General features: G+C 40.5%; 2 protein-coding genes across 3 annotated transcripts; both read left to right on the forward strand.

Annotated features, from left to right (window-relative positions):
• Nucleotides 1-241: 241 nt before the first annotated feature.
• nelfb (negative elongation factor complex member B) lies at nucleotides 242-10,711 on the forward strand. Its single transcript, XM_037098689.1, has 13 exons — nucleotides 242-546; nucleotides 1,850-2,010; nucleotides 2,099-2,198; nucleotides 3,653-3,883; nucleotides 3,962-4,147; nucleotides 4,257-4,369; nucleotides 4,463-4,565; nucleotides 6,582-6,677; nucleotides 6,845-6,987; nucleotides 8,377-8,483; nucleotides 8,591-8,732; nucleotides 8,894-9,002; nucleotides 10,207-10,711. The coding sequence occupies exons 1-13, from the start codon at nucleotides 427-429 to the stop codon at nucleotides 10,363-10,365; spliced, it is 1,770 nt and encodes a 589-aa protein (XP_036954584.1). The 5' UTR covers nucleotides 242-426; the 3' UTR covers nucleotides 10,366-10,711.
• A 113-nt stretch (nucleotides 10,712-10,824) lies between these two features.
• LOC119019806 (P2Y purinoceptor 2) lies at nucleotides 10,825-17,369 on the forward strand. Of its 2 annotated transcripts, none has more exons than XM_037098695.1 (2): nucleotides 10,825-10,908; nucleotides 14,823-17,369. In XM_037098695.1, exon 2 carries the CDS (start codon nucleotides 14,852-14,854, stop codon nucleotides 15,854-15,856), a length of 1,005 nt encoding a protein of 334 aa, XP_036954590.1. In that variant the 5' UTR covers nucleotides 10,825-10,908; nucleotides 14,823-14,851; the 3' UTR covers nucleotides 15,857-17,369. The 2 variants fall into 2 exon arrangements, with proteins under 2 accessions (XP_036954590.1, XP_036954589.1); XM_037098694.1 differs by lacking the exon at nucleotides 10,825-10,908 and adding an exon at nucleotides 12,464-12,504.
• Nucleotides 17,370-17,897: the final 528 nt, after the last annotated feature.

Consider the following 17,897-nt stretch of genomic DNA (forward strand, 5'->3'; position numbering starts at 1 on the left):
ATACTTATGATGACTGAGAATTTTAACATTCAGGATTTAGCCAATACAGCAAAACTGGCAGTGTACCACTTATCTCTTTTAAAGGCTGGTTGATTGATTGAAATTATTATGTTTTTATTAAAGACTGAACAAAAACAACCCAACTATAGTTCATGAGAACACAGGAAGTTCTAATCAGACGATCGTAAAGGAGCGGGAAGAAGTGGCTGATGTATTCTGTTTCCTGCAGAGCGACAGTGAAGCGCGGAACTTTATCCGTCGCCAGTGCTTGTTTCGGACGGACTGTTTACAAAGTCGCCAACACAGGAAGTTTGCTCTGACAGCGGCGAGCATAATGTGCTGGTTTGTTTTGTAGCAAGCCATAATCTTTTCGGTCACACAATTTTCATGCTCGAATACTGAATTCACACGGAAGCGTTTGAGTTGATGTCAAAAGAGAGGAAAATGTTCGCGGGGCTGCCTGAGCTCGGGATCTCCAACGGCGAGGACCTCAAAGAAACTCTGACCAACTGCACAGAGCCTCTGAAAGCCATTGATCAGTTTCAGGTACACGCTGTTTGTTTGCCAGAACATTACTGCAAATTACAAATTAATGTTACCGTGTCCCATATGTTGTAAACTTCCTCCTTCCCGTCGTCACTGTTGTCGTATCGAGGTTAGCTCATTTTAACAACGTTGCAATGAAAGGCGACGTTTGAATGTGAACGTCATGTACAGCCATTTGTCAGTGAAGTGTAAAACACATTTAGTCACTAAAAGTGGCCATTTTTGGGGGGGATGTTGCGATTTGTGCGCGAGTCGCAGAATAAATACAACGGCGCGAACTCACTGCTGCGCGAGATCCTCGGTGGATGTATTGACGGTGGCTCGCGCACACAATGCGAGTCTAGTTACAGCTGACGTCACGCGGCATTGTGCGCTGAATCTCATTTGTTCTGCATAGGAAGTATTTACTTCACCGACACACCGAATTGGAAACATTGACGCGCAATATTTTTGAACTAGCCTAATAATGCTTATAACAATAACTTCATTTGTACAGCACAAGTGCATTACAGAAGTGGATGAGAGAAAAGCATAGAAGAGCCTCCCCAGGTCTACAGAGGAGAGGAATGACCTGATCTTTGTTAACTGTCTCAGCTGGGCAAAGCAGGACTGTAACACTTTGGTTACCTGCGCACCAGACAGCTCTGTCAAAGATAACACTCTTTTGGCCAACATTGTTTGACAAGGCACACAGACTAGATGAGAGGGCGTCAGTGGAACTAGCACAGAGGCCAGAAGGTGCAATTATGACCAATTCTGAATTGGAGTCATTTATCTGCAGGACATCTTTGGACATGCCGTTTTTAATCTCAGCAAGGCAAGATGATAGCTTTACTAAATCAGATACCTTAGGGTATGTTAATGAAGGAATTTTAGTGCTACAAATGCAGCAAATCTGTGAAATAATTAATCGATTATCAGACTACGTGCCATTTAAGTGTCTTTCAATCGACTAATTCATTAATCAACTAATTGTAGCAGCAGCTGATAGCCTGATAGGCTCCATCCTTTTTTACCAATGTGAAATGACTGAACAATCTTTATTCAAGACTTAAAATTGCATCTCTTTTGTGTGTGTTCAGGTAGATATACATCTCTGCATGCAATCACCAAGCTTGCAAGCACTGAATGCAATGTAATGTAAGACAGTGTGAATCAGTTTATAAATAAAGTGGCGGACCATTATTCGCCAAATGTCTTTATTTGTGTTTGACCGGATCTCTGCTGTTGTTACTAAGGGAGGGAACATTTATTCAGCTGGCTACATCTAACACTAATCCCTGATGATGTTACATGACTGCAGATGGAAAATGGCATCCTGCTGCCAACCCTCCAATCAGCTCTGCCTTTCCTCGACCTCCACGGAACGCCTCGCCTCGAATTCCACCAGTCTGTCTTTGACGAGCTTCGAGACAAGCTGATGGAGCGAGTCGCCACCATTGCAGAGGGCAAGGAGGAGGACAGGTGTGTCATGGTTGTCTTTGACTTTGATTCGTGAGGAACCAGCTTGGATGCTATCCTGTTTTGTTCTCTTTTCCTCTGCTGCTTACAGATATGGGAAGCTTGAAGAGCTCCTGGAGAAGAGCTTTCCTCTTGTCAAAATGCCGTCCATTCAGCCTGTAGTAATGCAGGTGCTGAAGCATCTACCCAAGGCAAGTGTTTGTACGGCTATTACTGATAAACAGTAATATATTACAAAGGTGCATGTACTATTGACATTTAATCAGCACAGTCTGATTACAGACTTTGCTTATTTACAGTTATAGACAGTATAGTACAATTAGAATATAATCTTCTTTATACTATACAATTTTTTACACACATTTATCTTTATTGAGTTCACTCCATGTAATGCTGACTATGTGAAGAACTTAAAGTGAATTTTGTGTGAAGAAATGACTGTAACCTATTAGAATTAACAGTATGTATTGTGGTTAGTAATCAAATTGAGGTCTTAAAATCCCATTTGCTGATGAATAATTCTGGAATGCTGAGATGTTCAAGTAGTGCAGAACTGTGCAAACAATCTCTTCATGTCTGGTGTTAAGTGTTTAAGTCTGTTGTTGAGCCGGCTTTCTGTGTGAATTACACAGCGGTTTGTCTTCATGGCGGAGCTGCTTCACTCCGTGTGAACAAGTAACGGTGGAGAATTGGCAAACAGCAGCTGCGGTGAGAATATGGCGACAGAGAGGGGAGGACACCTGGGATTTGTATTTATCACAGTGTTTTCGCACTCAGATACTGTGGGCAGCGCCAAATTGTACAAATGCCAATCTTTAAATAATGTGGCTTTAAGTGTTGAAATGCTCCGTGAATTACTGTAAACTTGTGGTAAAAAAAAAAAAAAAAAAAAACTTAAACTACAGAACAAATACATTTTTCCTTGAGATGGATTGGATGGACTCTGATCATGCTGATGTTTGGTTAGTTGTTCCTTTCTGTGATAAATGTGTTTTTTGATTAGTCATTTGATGCTCTGCTAAGGGAGTGTGAAACCAAGGTTGTCAGTGGAGTCCTGCTTGTGGTTGGGTTAGTTGGGTGAGTCGGCGGAGCATAACTACTGTGGCTTTTGATATTCAGTCTAGTTCTGTGGTTATGTGTTGAAGTGTATGGAACTATGCAGACTTCAGTCTTTGCTATGAGTGACAGTCAGCATTTAACCCATCACAGCTGTGTCATGTGTTGAACCCTGGTTCAGTAGAGCTACTGCAGAGCTTAACAATGATTTATGACCTACATTGCTTTGTTAGTCCTTATTAAGTATGAGTTAGCCTGACAGTTATTCAATCATTACTTCAAGATATACAGATGGGTGACAAATTAAAAGGAAAACCTCAATAATGTCTTTTGGAAGAGTGCTGATAATCCTTCCTGTAGAGTTCATGACAAGGAGCACTGAAGCTCTTCTACAGGCTCATGGTGGAACAAAAACTTAAAGTAAAACACTGCTTTTTAACCGTAATCTTGTATTGATGACTTTCTGACCTGTTGATGGCACTAGATATAAATCCCAAGGATGCAGCCTGTGGGAAACATGATATGATATAATTGGCATAAGGAAATGTGAAAACACCCCCTAATCCTGAACATGTGCTGCCCCCTGCAGGTGCCAGAGAAGAAACTGAAATTGGTGATGGCTGACAAGGAGCTGTACAAGGTGTGTGCTGTGGAGGTGAAAAGGCAGATCTGGCAGGACAATCAGGCTCTGTTTGGGGACGAGGTCTCGCCCCTCCTAAAGCAGTACATTGTGGAGAAGGAAGCAGCTCTGTTCAGCAGCGACCTCTCCATCCTGCACAATTTCTTCAGCCCTTCTCCCAAAACACGGCGGCAAGGCGAAGTAAGTCGCGGTCATCGGATTGATTAAACACTTACTCAAGTCTGACTGGCATGTTGATGAGCCTTTCTGCTGTTGTAGGTGGTCCTAAAACTGACACAGATGATTGGGAAAAACGTAAAGCTGTACGACATGGTGCTGCAGTTCTTACGAACGCTCTTCCTGCGAACGCGAAATGTCCACTACTGCACACTGAGAGCAGAGCTGCTCATGTCTCTTCATGACCTGGACATCAGTGAGATCTGCTCTGTTGACCCTTGCCACAAGGTGAAAGACACAAACAGTGATGGTGAATCAATTGAGTAACACCACTGAAGACCCAGCGCCATGTGTTACCTGTGTTTCTCCTGTGTGTGTCTTTTATGTGCTGTGACAGTTCACCTGGTGTTTAGACGCCTGCATCCGTGAGAAGTTTGTGGATGGCAAGCGAGCCAGAGAGCTGCAAGGTTTCCTGGATGGCGTGAAGAAAGGACAAGAACAAGTCCTTGGGTAACGGATGAGAATATGCTTACAGTTTATGAACAAAACTGTTCATCTTTAATGAGAGTGAATTAATCTTCGGAGAGTTTGTGTGCATTCCAGAGACCTGTCCATGATCCTGTGTGACCCGTTTGCTTGTAACACCCTGGTCCTGAGTATCATGAGGAACCTGCAGGAGCTGCTGAGTCAGGATTCTTTACCCAGGGTGAGCATACTGTGCAGGAGGACGCAGGAAACATCCTGACAGAATCATGCATATGGTGTCATGGTATTCTCTTCATTTACAGCAGGTAGTGTTGATGTTGAAAGAAACACACAAAGCTGTGTAGCCAGCAAAGAAAGGAAAAAAGACTTCTACTAAGGAAACTTGAATGCAAATAATGTAGTTTTTAAAGGTCCAGTGTGTAGGATTTAGGTGGATTTAATCCCAAACTGAGCTTTAGATTTGTTAATTCAAATCAAAGGCAGACTCGATGATTTTTTCTCTCTCCAGCCCTGCCTACTTGCGCACAACTTAAACGGAAAAAAACTCTATAAAGATGACACAGCTGGCTAAGCTCTTCCAGACGCTTGTCCAGAGGTAACTCTGATGACAATATGTTTTCTTTTTTTGAGATCCTCTATTGATTTATTTTGGAAGAGGGTTCACTTAGATTTCAGAAACTGAACGTTTGACTGTTGTTGTTTATTGTGGACTTTTATGGAATCTTTATTTTGTGTGAATGTTGCCTGAACTCCAACCTGCAAAAATCCACAAGGAGAGAGTCATTCTGTTGCTGAGAAAAACCGTCTCTCTCTTTCTCTTTCTGTAATTTTGAAGAAGTAGTAGAAGTTAGAGCTTTATAGAGGGCCTTTTGCTTTTTAAGTCACCTCTGTGGGAGAGGTTGAGGCCAGGGGCGTTTGCTTGGTTGCAATCTGCAATTCCCTCACTAGATGCCACTAAATCCTACACACTGGACCACACAAAACATAAGAAAAAGCAGATTTTCAGATGTTTTATTAGAGAGGACATGTTTCCCTCATGATACAGAGCTGTTCAGTAACTCTGAATGTGAACTTAAGTGTGCTACTTTGCCAGAAAACTCCACTGGGCACATTAATCAGATATGAAATTGAGAATGGATGAAATGATGAAACGGTGTCACTATAAAGGCAGTGATGTAGTAGACGTACTGCAGGAAATAGTGAAGACTAGTTTTGGTCATGTGACCAGACAAAGCTAGTCCTCATTAACCTCCAACACTCTGCAGCTATGTCACGTGATGTATTGTTCTGTAAAACTGTCATTTGGACTGATGGATTACTTTTACAGCTAGCATTACTTAAGTTGTAAAAGGATATGTGCTGTGCCTTTATTAGTTACTGAATCATAGAATGTACAGATCAGAGGTTGAGAGGATGTCTTCAGATTGTTTCTTTTGTCTGATCAACAGTCACAATCCAAAAATATTCAATTAATGAATAATCCAGAAATGCTTACATGTTAGGAGCAAGTGCAAGACTGATGATCTAAATTGATAGAAAAAAGCTTTTATTTAATCAAGTAATTTATTAATTGACATTTTTTTCCTATCCCTAGTAGGTGTGTAAGAGTTGTTTCATAATAAACTGCAAAATAATTAACTGTTAATGAGTTAAATGTTGGTTTATATGTGTTAAGTGTTGTATAAACATCCTCAGCTCACAATCTAGTCCAAACACAGTCACAATATTTCAAATTCCAGTCTTCACTGTCTTAAAGTGTACGTGTAGACACTAGTAATAATGTACATACTGTATATATGTTGTATGTTAGTTCTGCAACACTGTCGTACAGATCAACTCACTGCGTACACCAGCCAACGTGTTTATTTAAGTTGTAATTGTCATCTGTAACTTTTACAGTTATAGATTGTGTATTGTGTATTATGTTGCTCTGCTAATGTCTTTGGTAAACCAAATCTAGACAACAACAACATCCTACTGCTGGTCTGGCGAACTTCTGTCATTCTCTATGAACGCAGCATACAGGTGTTTATGATGAAGACGTATTTCTTGAAATAACTCCATGAAAAAGGCAATTAAATGTATGTAAGCTAGTAAGGACGCAGCGCTTTTCTATGTGGGAGGTATTGTAAACAAACACGGAGGTTGATTCTATAGCACCAAAGTAAATTTGCAGTCACTATCACACACACACACTTTATTCTATCAACAGCATGTAATGTGTGTTTGTGAACAGGACAGTCCGGACCTGATGCTGCTGCTGAGGATGCTGTCGCTGGGTCAGGGGGCATGGGACATGATTGACAGCCAGGTCTTTAAAGAGCCGCGGTTGGTACGTACAGTAGATCACCTCAGCTGTATCCGTGCAGGTTCTGCTAAAGTCTGGATGTAAATGGTTCAAAATGGAGTCATTTTCATTGTCATTGCATTAAAACAGATGTAAATAAATTGGCTGCGAGTCGTTGACACTCATTTGTCTTCCTCTGCGCCTGCTCTCAGGATCTGGAGGTGGTGACCCGCTTCCTGCCTGCCATGATGTCAGTGGTTGTCGATGATCACACCTTCACCGTGGAACAGAAGCTTCCAAGTGAGGAGAAGAGTTCGCTGTCATACCCCACCACTCTGCCTGAAACCTTCAACAGGTAAAGCTTCGCAGCCGGAGAGAGGGAACACGATTTTGTTTGGTAATTAATTTATTATAGGTCCTCTGAAAATGTGATAAAATCTGCTGGATCAAAAATATACATACAGTAACTTTAATAAGCAATTGTGATGATTATGGAAAGTTGTGTGAATCATATGTTCTTCGTAGCATGGCCTCTTAACTTCTTCTGAGTGATTATGATTGATGACAACTGGTGACTTTCCTGGGCCCATTTTAATAGGATTTGTTTGATACGCCCATTAGACTCAGCAACAAACACTTTCCAAAGTTCTGACTTAAACCCCACCGAGAACACGTTGACTGTGCTGAAGAAACAAGTCTGTGCCAGAAAGCCGACGATTGTAGGTATCCTTCACTGACTCTGTCAAGAGGAGTGGTTAACACTTCAGCCAGAGGACGACCAGAAGCTTGTGGATGGCTGTTAAAAGCACCAGACTGAGGTGAAAATGGCCACGAGACATTCAACCAAAAACTGGAATTACTGCATGTATAGTTTTGATCCAGCAAATTTGGTCACATTTTGAGGAGACCTATAATAAATCAGTTACTGAACCAAACTTCATGAATGTTTTTGAGACAAAGTAGTTTGTGTTCCACTCATTGATCACAGAAACATGAGAGCTGTAGAAATCATTGGAACTGAAGACTGACATGTTCTTTAGTGGTTGTAAACTTTTGACCATGACTGTATATAATGTTCAGTATGTATTCATCACAATAGTTGGTTCTTGATGAGGGAACCAGGCACTGCAGACGTTTGTTGAAGTTGAAAGTCACTGTGTTTTCTAGAACCCCAGCAATGATACGAGTTGAACACACTAATAATGGTTTTAATAATGTCATTTTTCGGACAAAAATGCTAATCATTCTCCAGTCTGCCGAAATATTAGGAGTTGCTTCTTTTATTCTGATATTTCTCTGTGAAGTCAACATATCGGTTGTTTTCTGGACTGTTGGTGTGACACAACAAGTAATCAGTCGACATCACCTTGAGCATTTTTCACTTTTTTCTGACATTTTATAATCCAAACAATTCACTGAAGAAATAACCATCAGCTTAACTGACGATATAGTCATCAGTTGAAGCTATAGTATGTTCTTTATCTTTTTCTCTCTGATTCTGTTGCTGTTCTTTAATGTGAACATGCTCATGGTCAGATTCAACTCCAGCCAACGAGCTGTTTCATTAGACTACTTATCTGGATGCATGATGGGAGTGAAGGCAGCTGTCAAAAATCTCCAGACTAAAAACTGGCAGAAAACTGGAATTTCAAGGCACTCCTTGTAATGCTCCTTTAGTAAGGGATGTTTTTCCTTCTTTGTGGTGAATTATGAATAAATGTCAAGTATTCTCCACCTCACCCAGGTACCTGCAGGAGAACAGAGTGGCCTGTGAAATGGGTCTCTACTACGTCCTCCACATCGCCAAGCTTAGGAACAAGAATGCCTTACAGAGGTTACTACCTGGTCTGGGTGAGTATCACTCCGTTTCTTCACGATAGTTTATTTTTTTTGTTCCAGGTTCTTGCTGTTTTCTTTGTTATTGAAGATGTGATAAAATAGTCTCTGCTCCCCCTCAGTGGAAACCTACAATGACATGGCCTTTGGGGACATCTTCCTGCACCTGCTGACTGGACACCTCACACTGCTTTCTGACGAGTTTGGAACTGAAGAGTTTTGTTCAGTTGTCTTTGATGGCTTCCTTCTGACTTCTTTTTCCAGGTGGGTTAATTTTATCAGATCTTTACTGTAAACTCTGGTTCCACATCATTTAAGTGCATTATGAGCATAAAACACAAAGTGGACTGAAGTGTACAATTGTTTATATTCTTGTTACTGCCATGTCTATTGACCATTTTTGTTCCTGTCTGAATATTTTCTAGTAAAGAGAATGTCCACAGACACACCCTCCGAATGTTGCTGCATCTTCACCACAAGGTGCTGCCATCGTACATGGAAACCTTGATGAAAACTCTTGAACCTCCAAAACAGGTTGGATTCCTTTCTACTTTCCGCTTGTGCCTTGGAACGGACCAGAATTTTAGAGATTGGTAGAATTAAGAAAAAGTCTGCCTAACTTACAGTCCAACATTGATTCACTGAAGTCTCGGTCGGGAGGGCTGGCGTCACAGTGATTTTTCAAGATAGTAACTACAACAACACTATAGAGGAAGGAGACAAACACATAGTGAGGTAAAGTTTCAGTAGAGTCAGTAGGATAGACAGGAAGACAGACACTTCTCCACATATGACTCTGTTTTTCTACCCTCATAGAAGTTGCCAAAGATGCTAGCAGTTACTACTTTACTATTGTTTGGTCATGTAATGTTGCTTTATTTTGTTGAGTGAAAGATCTGTTTAGTTTTCACACTGTGAACACTATCGGACTGCCGCCAGCTTATCCATTCACACAGGTTCAGTTCGCCAATGCCTCTGATACTACGCAACGGAAATTCACCCCCGTCACATTTGAGATTTGTGTGAATCGGACTACTGACTGGCTTTGAACTGGGGAAAACCTTAGTCACCTATTCAAGTGGCATGTTATACAGTACAGAAATAAATAAGTCAACTGTACTATATATGGAAAACAGGGTGCTACATATTGACACATCAGGCTGCTTGATGTGATTAAAACTGTTACCATGATACTAGTAAAGCTATTGATACTTATTATGGTATGACAAATATCTGAAGATCAAAGCAGTAAACTGTGTCCTATGTGTACAACAGAAAATTCAATGACAAACTAGTGCTCAGCAAACCTGCATACTTTATCACTTGATTACACTGTTACAGAGGTAAATTCTCCACCCAGTATATGGTGTGAACGGTTAAACGACAGGATACACTGTTGTAGGGAAAATGTGCAGTTACTTCCTCCTCTTGCATTCTACGCTTCATATCTTCGTAAGCCGCATCTAGTCTGAACCTTAAATAAGAAGTGTGAAATTGCAACATGCTTACAGGAATTGGTATGTGCCCCAAAAATCAGTTAGAACTGAACCAAATTGAGGAGCCTCTGGGTGGGTCAGGTGATAGGGCATTAATCAACAAAAAAAAGAAAACAACCTAATGCCAACATCCACATACAGTGACACAGACTTAAAATATTGTATCTGTCCAGTAATCATTTCAAAAAAGAGCTTTAAAACAGCAGTTTTATGTGTTGTACTGACACTTTATGTGACCACAGAGCAGCGAGCCGGTGAAGGAGCTGTACACCCAGCTGACGGAGAAGCTGGAGGCCCAGAAGAAGAGCCCCCCACCTCTAGAAGAAACTCCATCCCTGGATCTGGGGCTGCACCCAGTGACGGTCCCCACCACTGCCTCCACCCCAACCACGCCTCTCTGAGGAGAGAAAACCACAACTTTCCATCAGTGACTGTAAATGAAGCCACCTGTTGACTCGTGAATTTTCAAAAAGACTGAACATTTTACACTGTCATTTATTGAATGATTTTTCTTGGAAGTTTACTTTCTGTAGATGTTTGTCTCTGATTGGGTCTTCTAGCTCTGACAGTGTAGTCGAGCGGGAGAGGGCAAGGTGGGTGGGTCATCACTTTTCTAAACTTTGTGCTCTTGCATTATTGTCCAAATATACAGTATTTTCATATGTAATTGGGCTATCAGTGTGTTCATTTTGAATTGTGTCAGTAGTGCAACGAACATGTAAATAAATGATTATTTAGAAATGTAAAGTGGTGTTGTTTGTTGTAGGTAGTGTTTAGATGCAGTGCCATATCTAAAGAAGCATTGACACCTCTACAGTTTCCGCCTCTTGATAAGAAACACTTGACCTCAATCGGAAACTCTTGTGGTAGCTACACGGCACATACAGTATGTAGGCAGTGTGAAGGAGGAGCAGTAAGCTAGTTCAACAACAGCTGCAACAGTGGTAAGATATTTGAAATATTGAAAGTCATCCATATGAATAATACCTGAGTAAAAGTCGTATGGTGTCCGATTTCAAATGTATTAAAAGTAGTGAATTATACATAATGTATTACTTATGTACAGTATACCGAATACTGTGGGTTGACTGATTATCAGCCTGGCTGATTATTGGATCCTGTTTTTAGCATTTTTCTGATCATTTTTATTTCTGATGATGTTTTGCTTTTAGATCTGATTTCCATATAAAAAATAAGATCAGAAATTGCACTATTTTGGCATCATGCGATATGCAATGTAACTTAGTAACTAAAGTTGTCAAATAATTGTGGAGTAAAAGTATAATATTTGCCTTCAAAATGTAGTGGGGTGGACCTATAAAGTAGTAGATTATGGAACTACTTGAGTAAAGTACAAGTACCTCACAATTGTACCTACCTTGAGTAAATGTACTGAGTTACATGCCACCACCGTCTCCAAGGGGAAAAAACATCATCAGCACAGTGGAAGCATACCCTGCTTACTAAAAGTACATCCAGTATCTATTTATGATAATAAGTTACTAGCTGAACTTAAAGAAAGTTTTCCAGTGTGATTTTTGATAAATCTCAAATCTTATCGAACAAAATTCTCTAAATAGGCAAATATTGTGCTTTTGATGCTATTTCAGGTATGTTTTGCAATTTCTCTATAAACAGCAATTATTTAATTGAATTTAATTTCATGTTTAATCTAGAATTACAAACAAGGGTAGAACTGAAAAGATTGGGTACCTTTCTTTTACTGGCTTTACTTTTACTTGCTTTTTTTTTTTTAACGTGACCAATCAGGCTGGATTTTGTGATGGATAATTTGAGACCAAATAGAGATTTTTATACCAAAGAAAAACAGGAACTGTTTGAATTGCAAGTAAAACTTGGTCACACAACAATTTCTGCCTCTGCTTGGATGGTTAGTTCCCTTTCACAACACTTCTTTTTAAAGGGCATAAGCTTGGATTTAAACATCAGTTCACTCCTCGTGTTTACTATGAACAGCTCTGTGGAGGATCTCATTAAGATTATTTAAACTTGGCCTTTGAGACTACTGTTTCTTACCAAAAAAACTTGCATTATAGGCTCACCTAGATGTGACATTTCCAATGACTTTCTGAAACTTCTACACTCCACACATCCTATTGCTAAAGAAATTGTCAAAATCAAAGCAGCAGAGGTGAAAAGATCCATATTTTTCAAACGATTCAAGCTCTAAATACATAGGATCCTACATTTCCCTCAATGCAATTACACATGATAACGAGGACTATGTATGTGTAGTTGTTTCTTTGACTTCATATATGACAATATAATATTAATAATACCCAAACCAGTGTTACTCATCACTATTAAACTACATTGTTTGAAATATCCGAAATGTCAGGAGCCACTGAAAAGATGAAACTGACAAATCAAACAGGCGCCTGACTGAAACTGAAAAAAAAAGCCAGCGTCTGTGGTCCTCAGCAGGCAGCTCCACCCAGGGCAGCTACTGCACACTCACAGTAAATGTACTGTGAAAGAGAAGCAGTTGGTGTGTCGCTGGACTGAGAGCTTCAACTCTGGTGAGATCTTTTTAAAGTATTTAATGTGCAAGCACTGGCTAGAAAAGAGGGTTAGGGGTTAGACTAATGCACATGGGGAAAAAACTGAAATTGAACATGTGATAATGATACCAAGAAAATAGAGTCTAAAGACAAATATGTTTAAATAGATGAGCGGGAGAAATTTATTAGAGGTTAAATAAATAATGGCCATGAACCAAGATGCACTGAGGGCTTGTACTGGAACAGGACCTTATTGATCCTTTGTGTTTAATTAATTATCTCCCCTCTGTATATAGATACTGTATGTTTCGCAAAAAAAATATATGTATATTTATATATATATTTATATATATATATATTCTGAAATAGCTCACTTACTTGTTAATGTTAAGCTTTTAAGGTTGGTTTGGTTGCCACATAGTCAACCATGGAAGTTTACCAGAAACTATCCTTTTGGGGAAGTGATGAAAAAGGTGTGATGTGTGTATTTAGATGTGAGACACAGAAGATGTGCTTCAGTTCCTTATCATTACTAGAACAGGAAGAGATTTGTATCGCATTAAGAGGCCATTGAACAACCTATGCATCCTCCAGGTTGACAAAATAACATGAACATTGTACAATATAATTTGATATAAACAATAAAAATGGTCAGTGTATCGTATCAACTTACATGCCCATGTTTTTATGTAGGATGCACCAATTGATGCCCAAAAGACTTGCAGAACTGATATACTCTGAACACACAACAAGGACTACCCCATGTCCAAACACTACATAATAGCAATGATTCCTTATTGTTAATAGAAGGTTAACAATAAGTAAAGGTGTTCATCAGAGGTGGGGGTCGTTTACACCAAGTTCTCCAAAGAGAAGCTTCTTGGATTTAGACTTGATGCCACGATATATCCTGCTTTTACTGAGGAGACTGATCACACAGCAAGTTGATTATTATAGACAAATGTAACTGACCTCTTATTCCTTCCTTTCCTTTCTTTTACAGTTGTCATAACCTTGATCTTAAAAACACTGAGCACTATTAGATCGATTTGAACATACTGGCCATATATATATTTTTTGTACAGATGCATTTGAAATATAGAGGGTCACAATCCAATTTGAATAATGGACTGAATCTTTCTGGAAATGTGTTCATGTGATGGGTGTAATTCTGATGTCTGTTAGTTTGGTTGTTTCTCCATTTGGTGCAGGATATTTTGTAACACTCGGGGAGACACGTCTTCTTCAACGTGGGATTCATTGACGTCACCACCTGCATTCACCGTCAGGACTGTGTGACACTCCTTGCCTGGTTTATCAAATGTCTGCTTGATCTTGATCTTGATCTAGGACAGATGCTTCTCCACGTGTAACTGCAATATTTGTTTCATCATAGAAGTTGCCAAAGACAGTTTGACTTACGTTTCTTTCTTACTCAACTAAATACAAAGAAATGTCCCACAAAGCAACGTTACATGACCAAACAAAAGTAACGTAGTAACTCTGTCTTTGGCAACATATATGATGAAAAAAATGATTGCAGTTATACGTGGAGAAGTGCATGTCCTCCTGTCTGTCCTTCCGCCTGTCCTACCAACTCTTCATCACATTTTTGCCCGAAAATCAGCGCTGACCAAGTGTTTGTGTTGAAAAAAATGACCATGGCGCCCTCATGACCGAGACTTCTGTGAACTCTCCCTCAGAAAACAGTGTCCAGTTTACTGATGAAGATTATTTAATTATGAAATGTAGAGCGAAATATGATCAGAGAGCGTCAGCGGGTACATCTTTAGATTGACGGGGGGACACCAGGGAAACACCTTGAAAAAACACAGATGTCATCATCATGACGCGTAGCGTCACGTCTCCTTAGGAGCCACAGCGACAGCTTACTGTGTGAATTACACAGCGGTTCATCTTTACGCTGGCACTTCTTGGCTCCGTGTGAACAAACAACGGCGGAGAACTGGAAAAACCTTAACCCTAACCCTTATTTTGTGCAGCCATGGATGCAAATATCCATATACACCTCAGTGAATCTGCAAAACAAAAAGACAACTTTACTCTCTTCCGATCCTACTTAATCGTACTTGAACACACAGCTCAAACTCTGAAGTTCAACAATTTTTTAAATACTTTTTTTTGCTTTTCCTTTTATTTGTTTTTGTCTCATTAAACATTACATTTCTTTATTGATGCATCATTTTCATGATTGTGTAATTGGAGCCTATTGTGTTGTTACTGTGATTGGACTCCTGGTCTGAATGCATACAGTTACATGTTTTTTGATGTTAATAAATGACACTGAAGTGCATAATTCTGCTCTTTTCCAACAGGTGTAGGGAGCTAGCAGATTTTTGGGAAGATGAAGCCTCTGGTAGTTTCCTCACAGCTTGGGAACAGCAGCAATGACTCTGGATCTTGCATTGGGGAGTCCCAGCATGTGTCCATCACCATCCTCATGTGCCTGGTCTTCTTCTTGGGCCTCCTCCTCAACATCTTCAGCCTGTGGGTATTCTGCTGCCGAATGCCCTGCTGGACCTCAGGAACCACGCTGCAGTTCCACCTGGCCATCAGCGACACCATCGCCACCCCGGTCACTCCCATGATGGCGGTGTCCTTTGCCATTGGCAACAACTGGCCCTTTGGTCGGTTCCTGTGCCAAGTGAAGATTGCCCTGCTTAGTTCGCATTTCTACGGCAGCACTATATTCCTCACTCTCATCAGCATCCATCGGTACACAGCCGTTGTGCACTTCAACAGAAACTCCTGCATGAAACAGAAGCAGTTTGTCAGGAAGCTGTGTGCAGTAGTTTGGTCTCTGCTGCTGATCCAGTCGCTGATCTATGCTGCCATGCTTCCTCCAACTGAAGAGGGCAGTCAGCATCAATGCCTCAGCATCCATCAGAAGAACCTGACAAACACCTACTTTGTCATTAACTTCATTCTGTTCATTTTTGGGTTCCTTCTCCCTTTCCTCGTGTCAGCTGTCTGCTATGGCCGCCTGGCGAACACTCTGACTCGGCTGAACATTAGCTCAGCTAAAGGTCTGAAAGTCAAGCTGAAGTCTCAGAGGATGATCGGCGTCTGTCTGCTCATATTTGGGTTGTGCTTCCTGCCAATGAACATGGTACGAACTGTGGGAGTGATAATAAAGAAATACTACCCACAACAATGCCATCTTCTTCTGCAGACTGAGACAGCGTACTACGTATCTTGGATCTTAGCAGGAGTTAACAGCTGCCTCGACCCGCTGTTGTACTGTTTTGGTTCGCAAAATTTCCGAGATGCGTTTAATTCATTCAGGATCAGGCAGCATGACAGTCCAAACAGAAGTGACTCAGAAATGACTGCAAATCAGTCACGCTGAGTCACCGACTATGAACAGTGTTTTCGGAGGCCCAGGATTCTCTGCTTGTGGATGGACAATGATTGTGACAGTGGACTCTCCTTTAAAATGATCCAGGTCTGATCGATAAGATTTCGCTGTAGGTTTTACAAACTGACACCCTCAATTCAGTGCATTCTCCTTATTTCTATAGTCTATGAAGAACACCCTAGGGTAAGAATATACTGTATGTCTTTTGTAGAAAGTACTTCTTTGTCATAGAGTTTGGCTCAGGCCTACAACTAGTACCTGAAAACGGCGCTCACCCGCAAAAAATGTTGAAAATACACTGTTGTTTTGTTGTTTGGTAAATATTAAGCTACAGTCACCAACCAGCACCTCTAAAGCTCATTAAATAACATGCTACAATGGTACAAACACAGGTGAACAAGAACCCTCTGTTTAGCTAAGTGCTTTGGGTCACTTTAGGCTAACTGGCTACTAGCTGTAGCTTTTTTTCTGTCCAGATTCAAGAGATATTAAGTAAAGTAAAAGTAAAATTTGCCAAACATTGAATTTTAGACCAGAACCTTGATGAAAATACTTTAGTACTGAACATTTGGGACAACAGCCAAATGTGTCACCCGCCCAACTTTAGACCAGAAGCTCTATTTCTGCTTTAATTCATCCTCCGATGGTGGCTAGCTTGATAAGCTAATGCAACTTCATACTGGCCCTTGCTTTGCCTTGCAGCATGACACACACACAGATTCAGTGTTTGCCACAATCAGAGAATAAGAGAGAAATTTCATAAGAAAATATCTGAACCTGAACCGGAAGTCTGACACAAACACATCGTCCTGAACCTGACACAAAGCCAGTACTCTGTCAGGATCCTTCTGGTTGGGGTGTGGAGCACAATTTCTTATTGTTTGCTTTTAACATCAAGTAGCTGAAGGCCAGTCTGCTGTTACCCTGTTTTTACTGTCATTACCTGTGGATTTCACCTTCAACTGACTCAAATTTTAGGCAATACTATGATATCAGAATTCTAATTTTAAAATGTTGTCCAAGATGCATCAGCCACCGTTGTAAGGTGGCATTAATTTACCCATAGCTATCGTCTGCATGATATAACTGTGGATAGGATGCTGCACTGAACACAAGGACAATATACACTGACATTACAATACTGACTTTATAAGTGGTTTAACAGAGCTCATACCATCCATGAAGCTCAGAAAATTCATAACTTGATCTGTGTGTATGGACCGATTATAAAAACAATTGTCCCCTGGGCATTGGTGCCTGAAAGCCCCCCTCATACCCAGCCACTCTGTGGCATGATGGGATCTGTGACTTCTACATTCCTGCCCCATCACATCCACATTAGCAGCCTTCTCCACAGACACAGAATGTTTGTGGATACTACAAAAAACTGATCAAAAAGCATCAAAGAAAACCTGTGATGAAGGCTACATTTTCAGGTATTTGTTGGTCCAACCTATTTACCTGCTTTGCTAATGTTGATTTAGGCTTGTGGTCATTGAGTGTGCAGCTGTGTTACTGTATGTGGTAAAAAGCTAATAAAAATATGATCATGAGTACTTGATCAGACTGAATTGCTAAGGGAGTCCACACCAGGATCAGTAGCAACCAAGAGTGAGTCTACAGCTCTGTACTATTGTGAGTGCCACTGTTGCACAGACAACGGTTTCACACTCCATTTTCTTCGTAGTTGCAACTACCAACAACACAAGACAAAACACAAGTTCATTCATAAATTCAGTCTATAATAGAACGGGTGCCAGGCTGCCAGGCTGCTAGCCTGAATGAATCCCCAGCTTCATTTCCCAAGGAGATTTGGTGAATTTGAATATTGACTGTAATATGATTTTACACAGAACCAATTTAAATGCAGATGATGTCATTGCTCTGGAACCACTAGCCTGTTCAGTCAACATTCATTTTAGAATTTTAAATTGGCTGATGTCATCATAAACACATGATCAGACGGTCATCCGAGCAGGGGTTAGGCTTACTGCTGTGTGCAATAAATGTGCCATACACACACACCTCATTA

This window comes from Acanthopagrus latus, chromosome 5 (genome assembly GCF_904848185.1).
Source record: "Acanthopagrus latus isolate v.2019 chromosome 5, fAcaLat1.1, whole genome shotgun sequence".
Lineage (NCBI taxonomy): Eukaryota > Metazoa > Chordata > Actinopteri > Spariformes > Sparidae > Acanthopagrus > Acanthopagrus latus.

Bases quoted from the DNA above. Each gene is read 5' to 3' on its own strand.
- nelfb (XM_037098689.1), top strand. From the start codon at position 427: ATGTCAAAAGAGAGGAAAATGTTCGCGGGGCTGCCTGAGCTCGGGATC. The intron at 547-1,849 runs GTACACGCTGTT...ACATGACTGCAG, and splicing joins AAGCCATTGATCAGTTTCAG to ATGGAAAATGGCATCCTGCT. The intron at 3,884-3,961 runs GTAAGTCGCGGT...CTGCTGTTGTAG, and splicing joins AAACACGGCGGCAAGGCGAA to GTGGTCCTAAAACTGACACA.
- LOC119019806 (XM_037098695.1), top strand. From the start codon at position 14,852: ATGAAGCCTCTGGTAGTTTCCTCACAGCTTGGGAACAGCAGCAATGAC.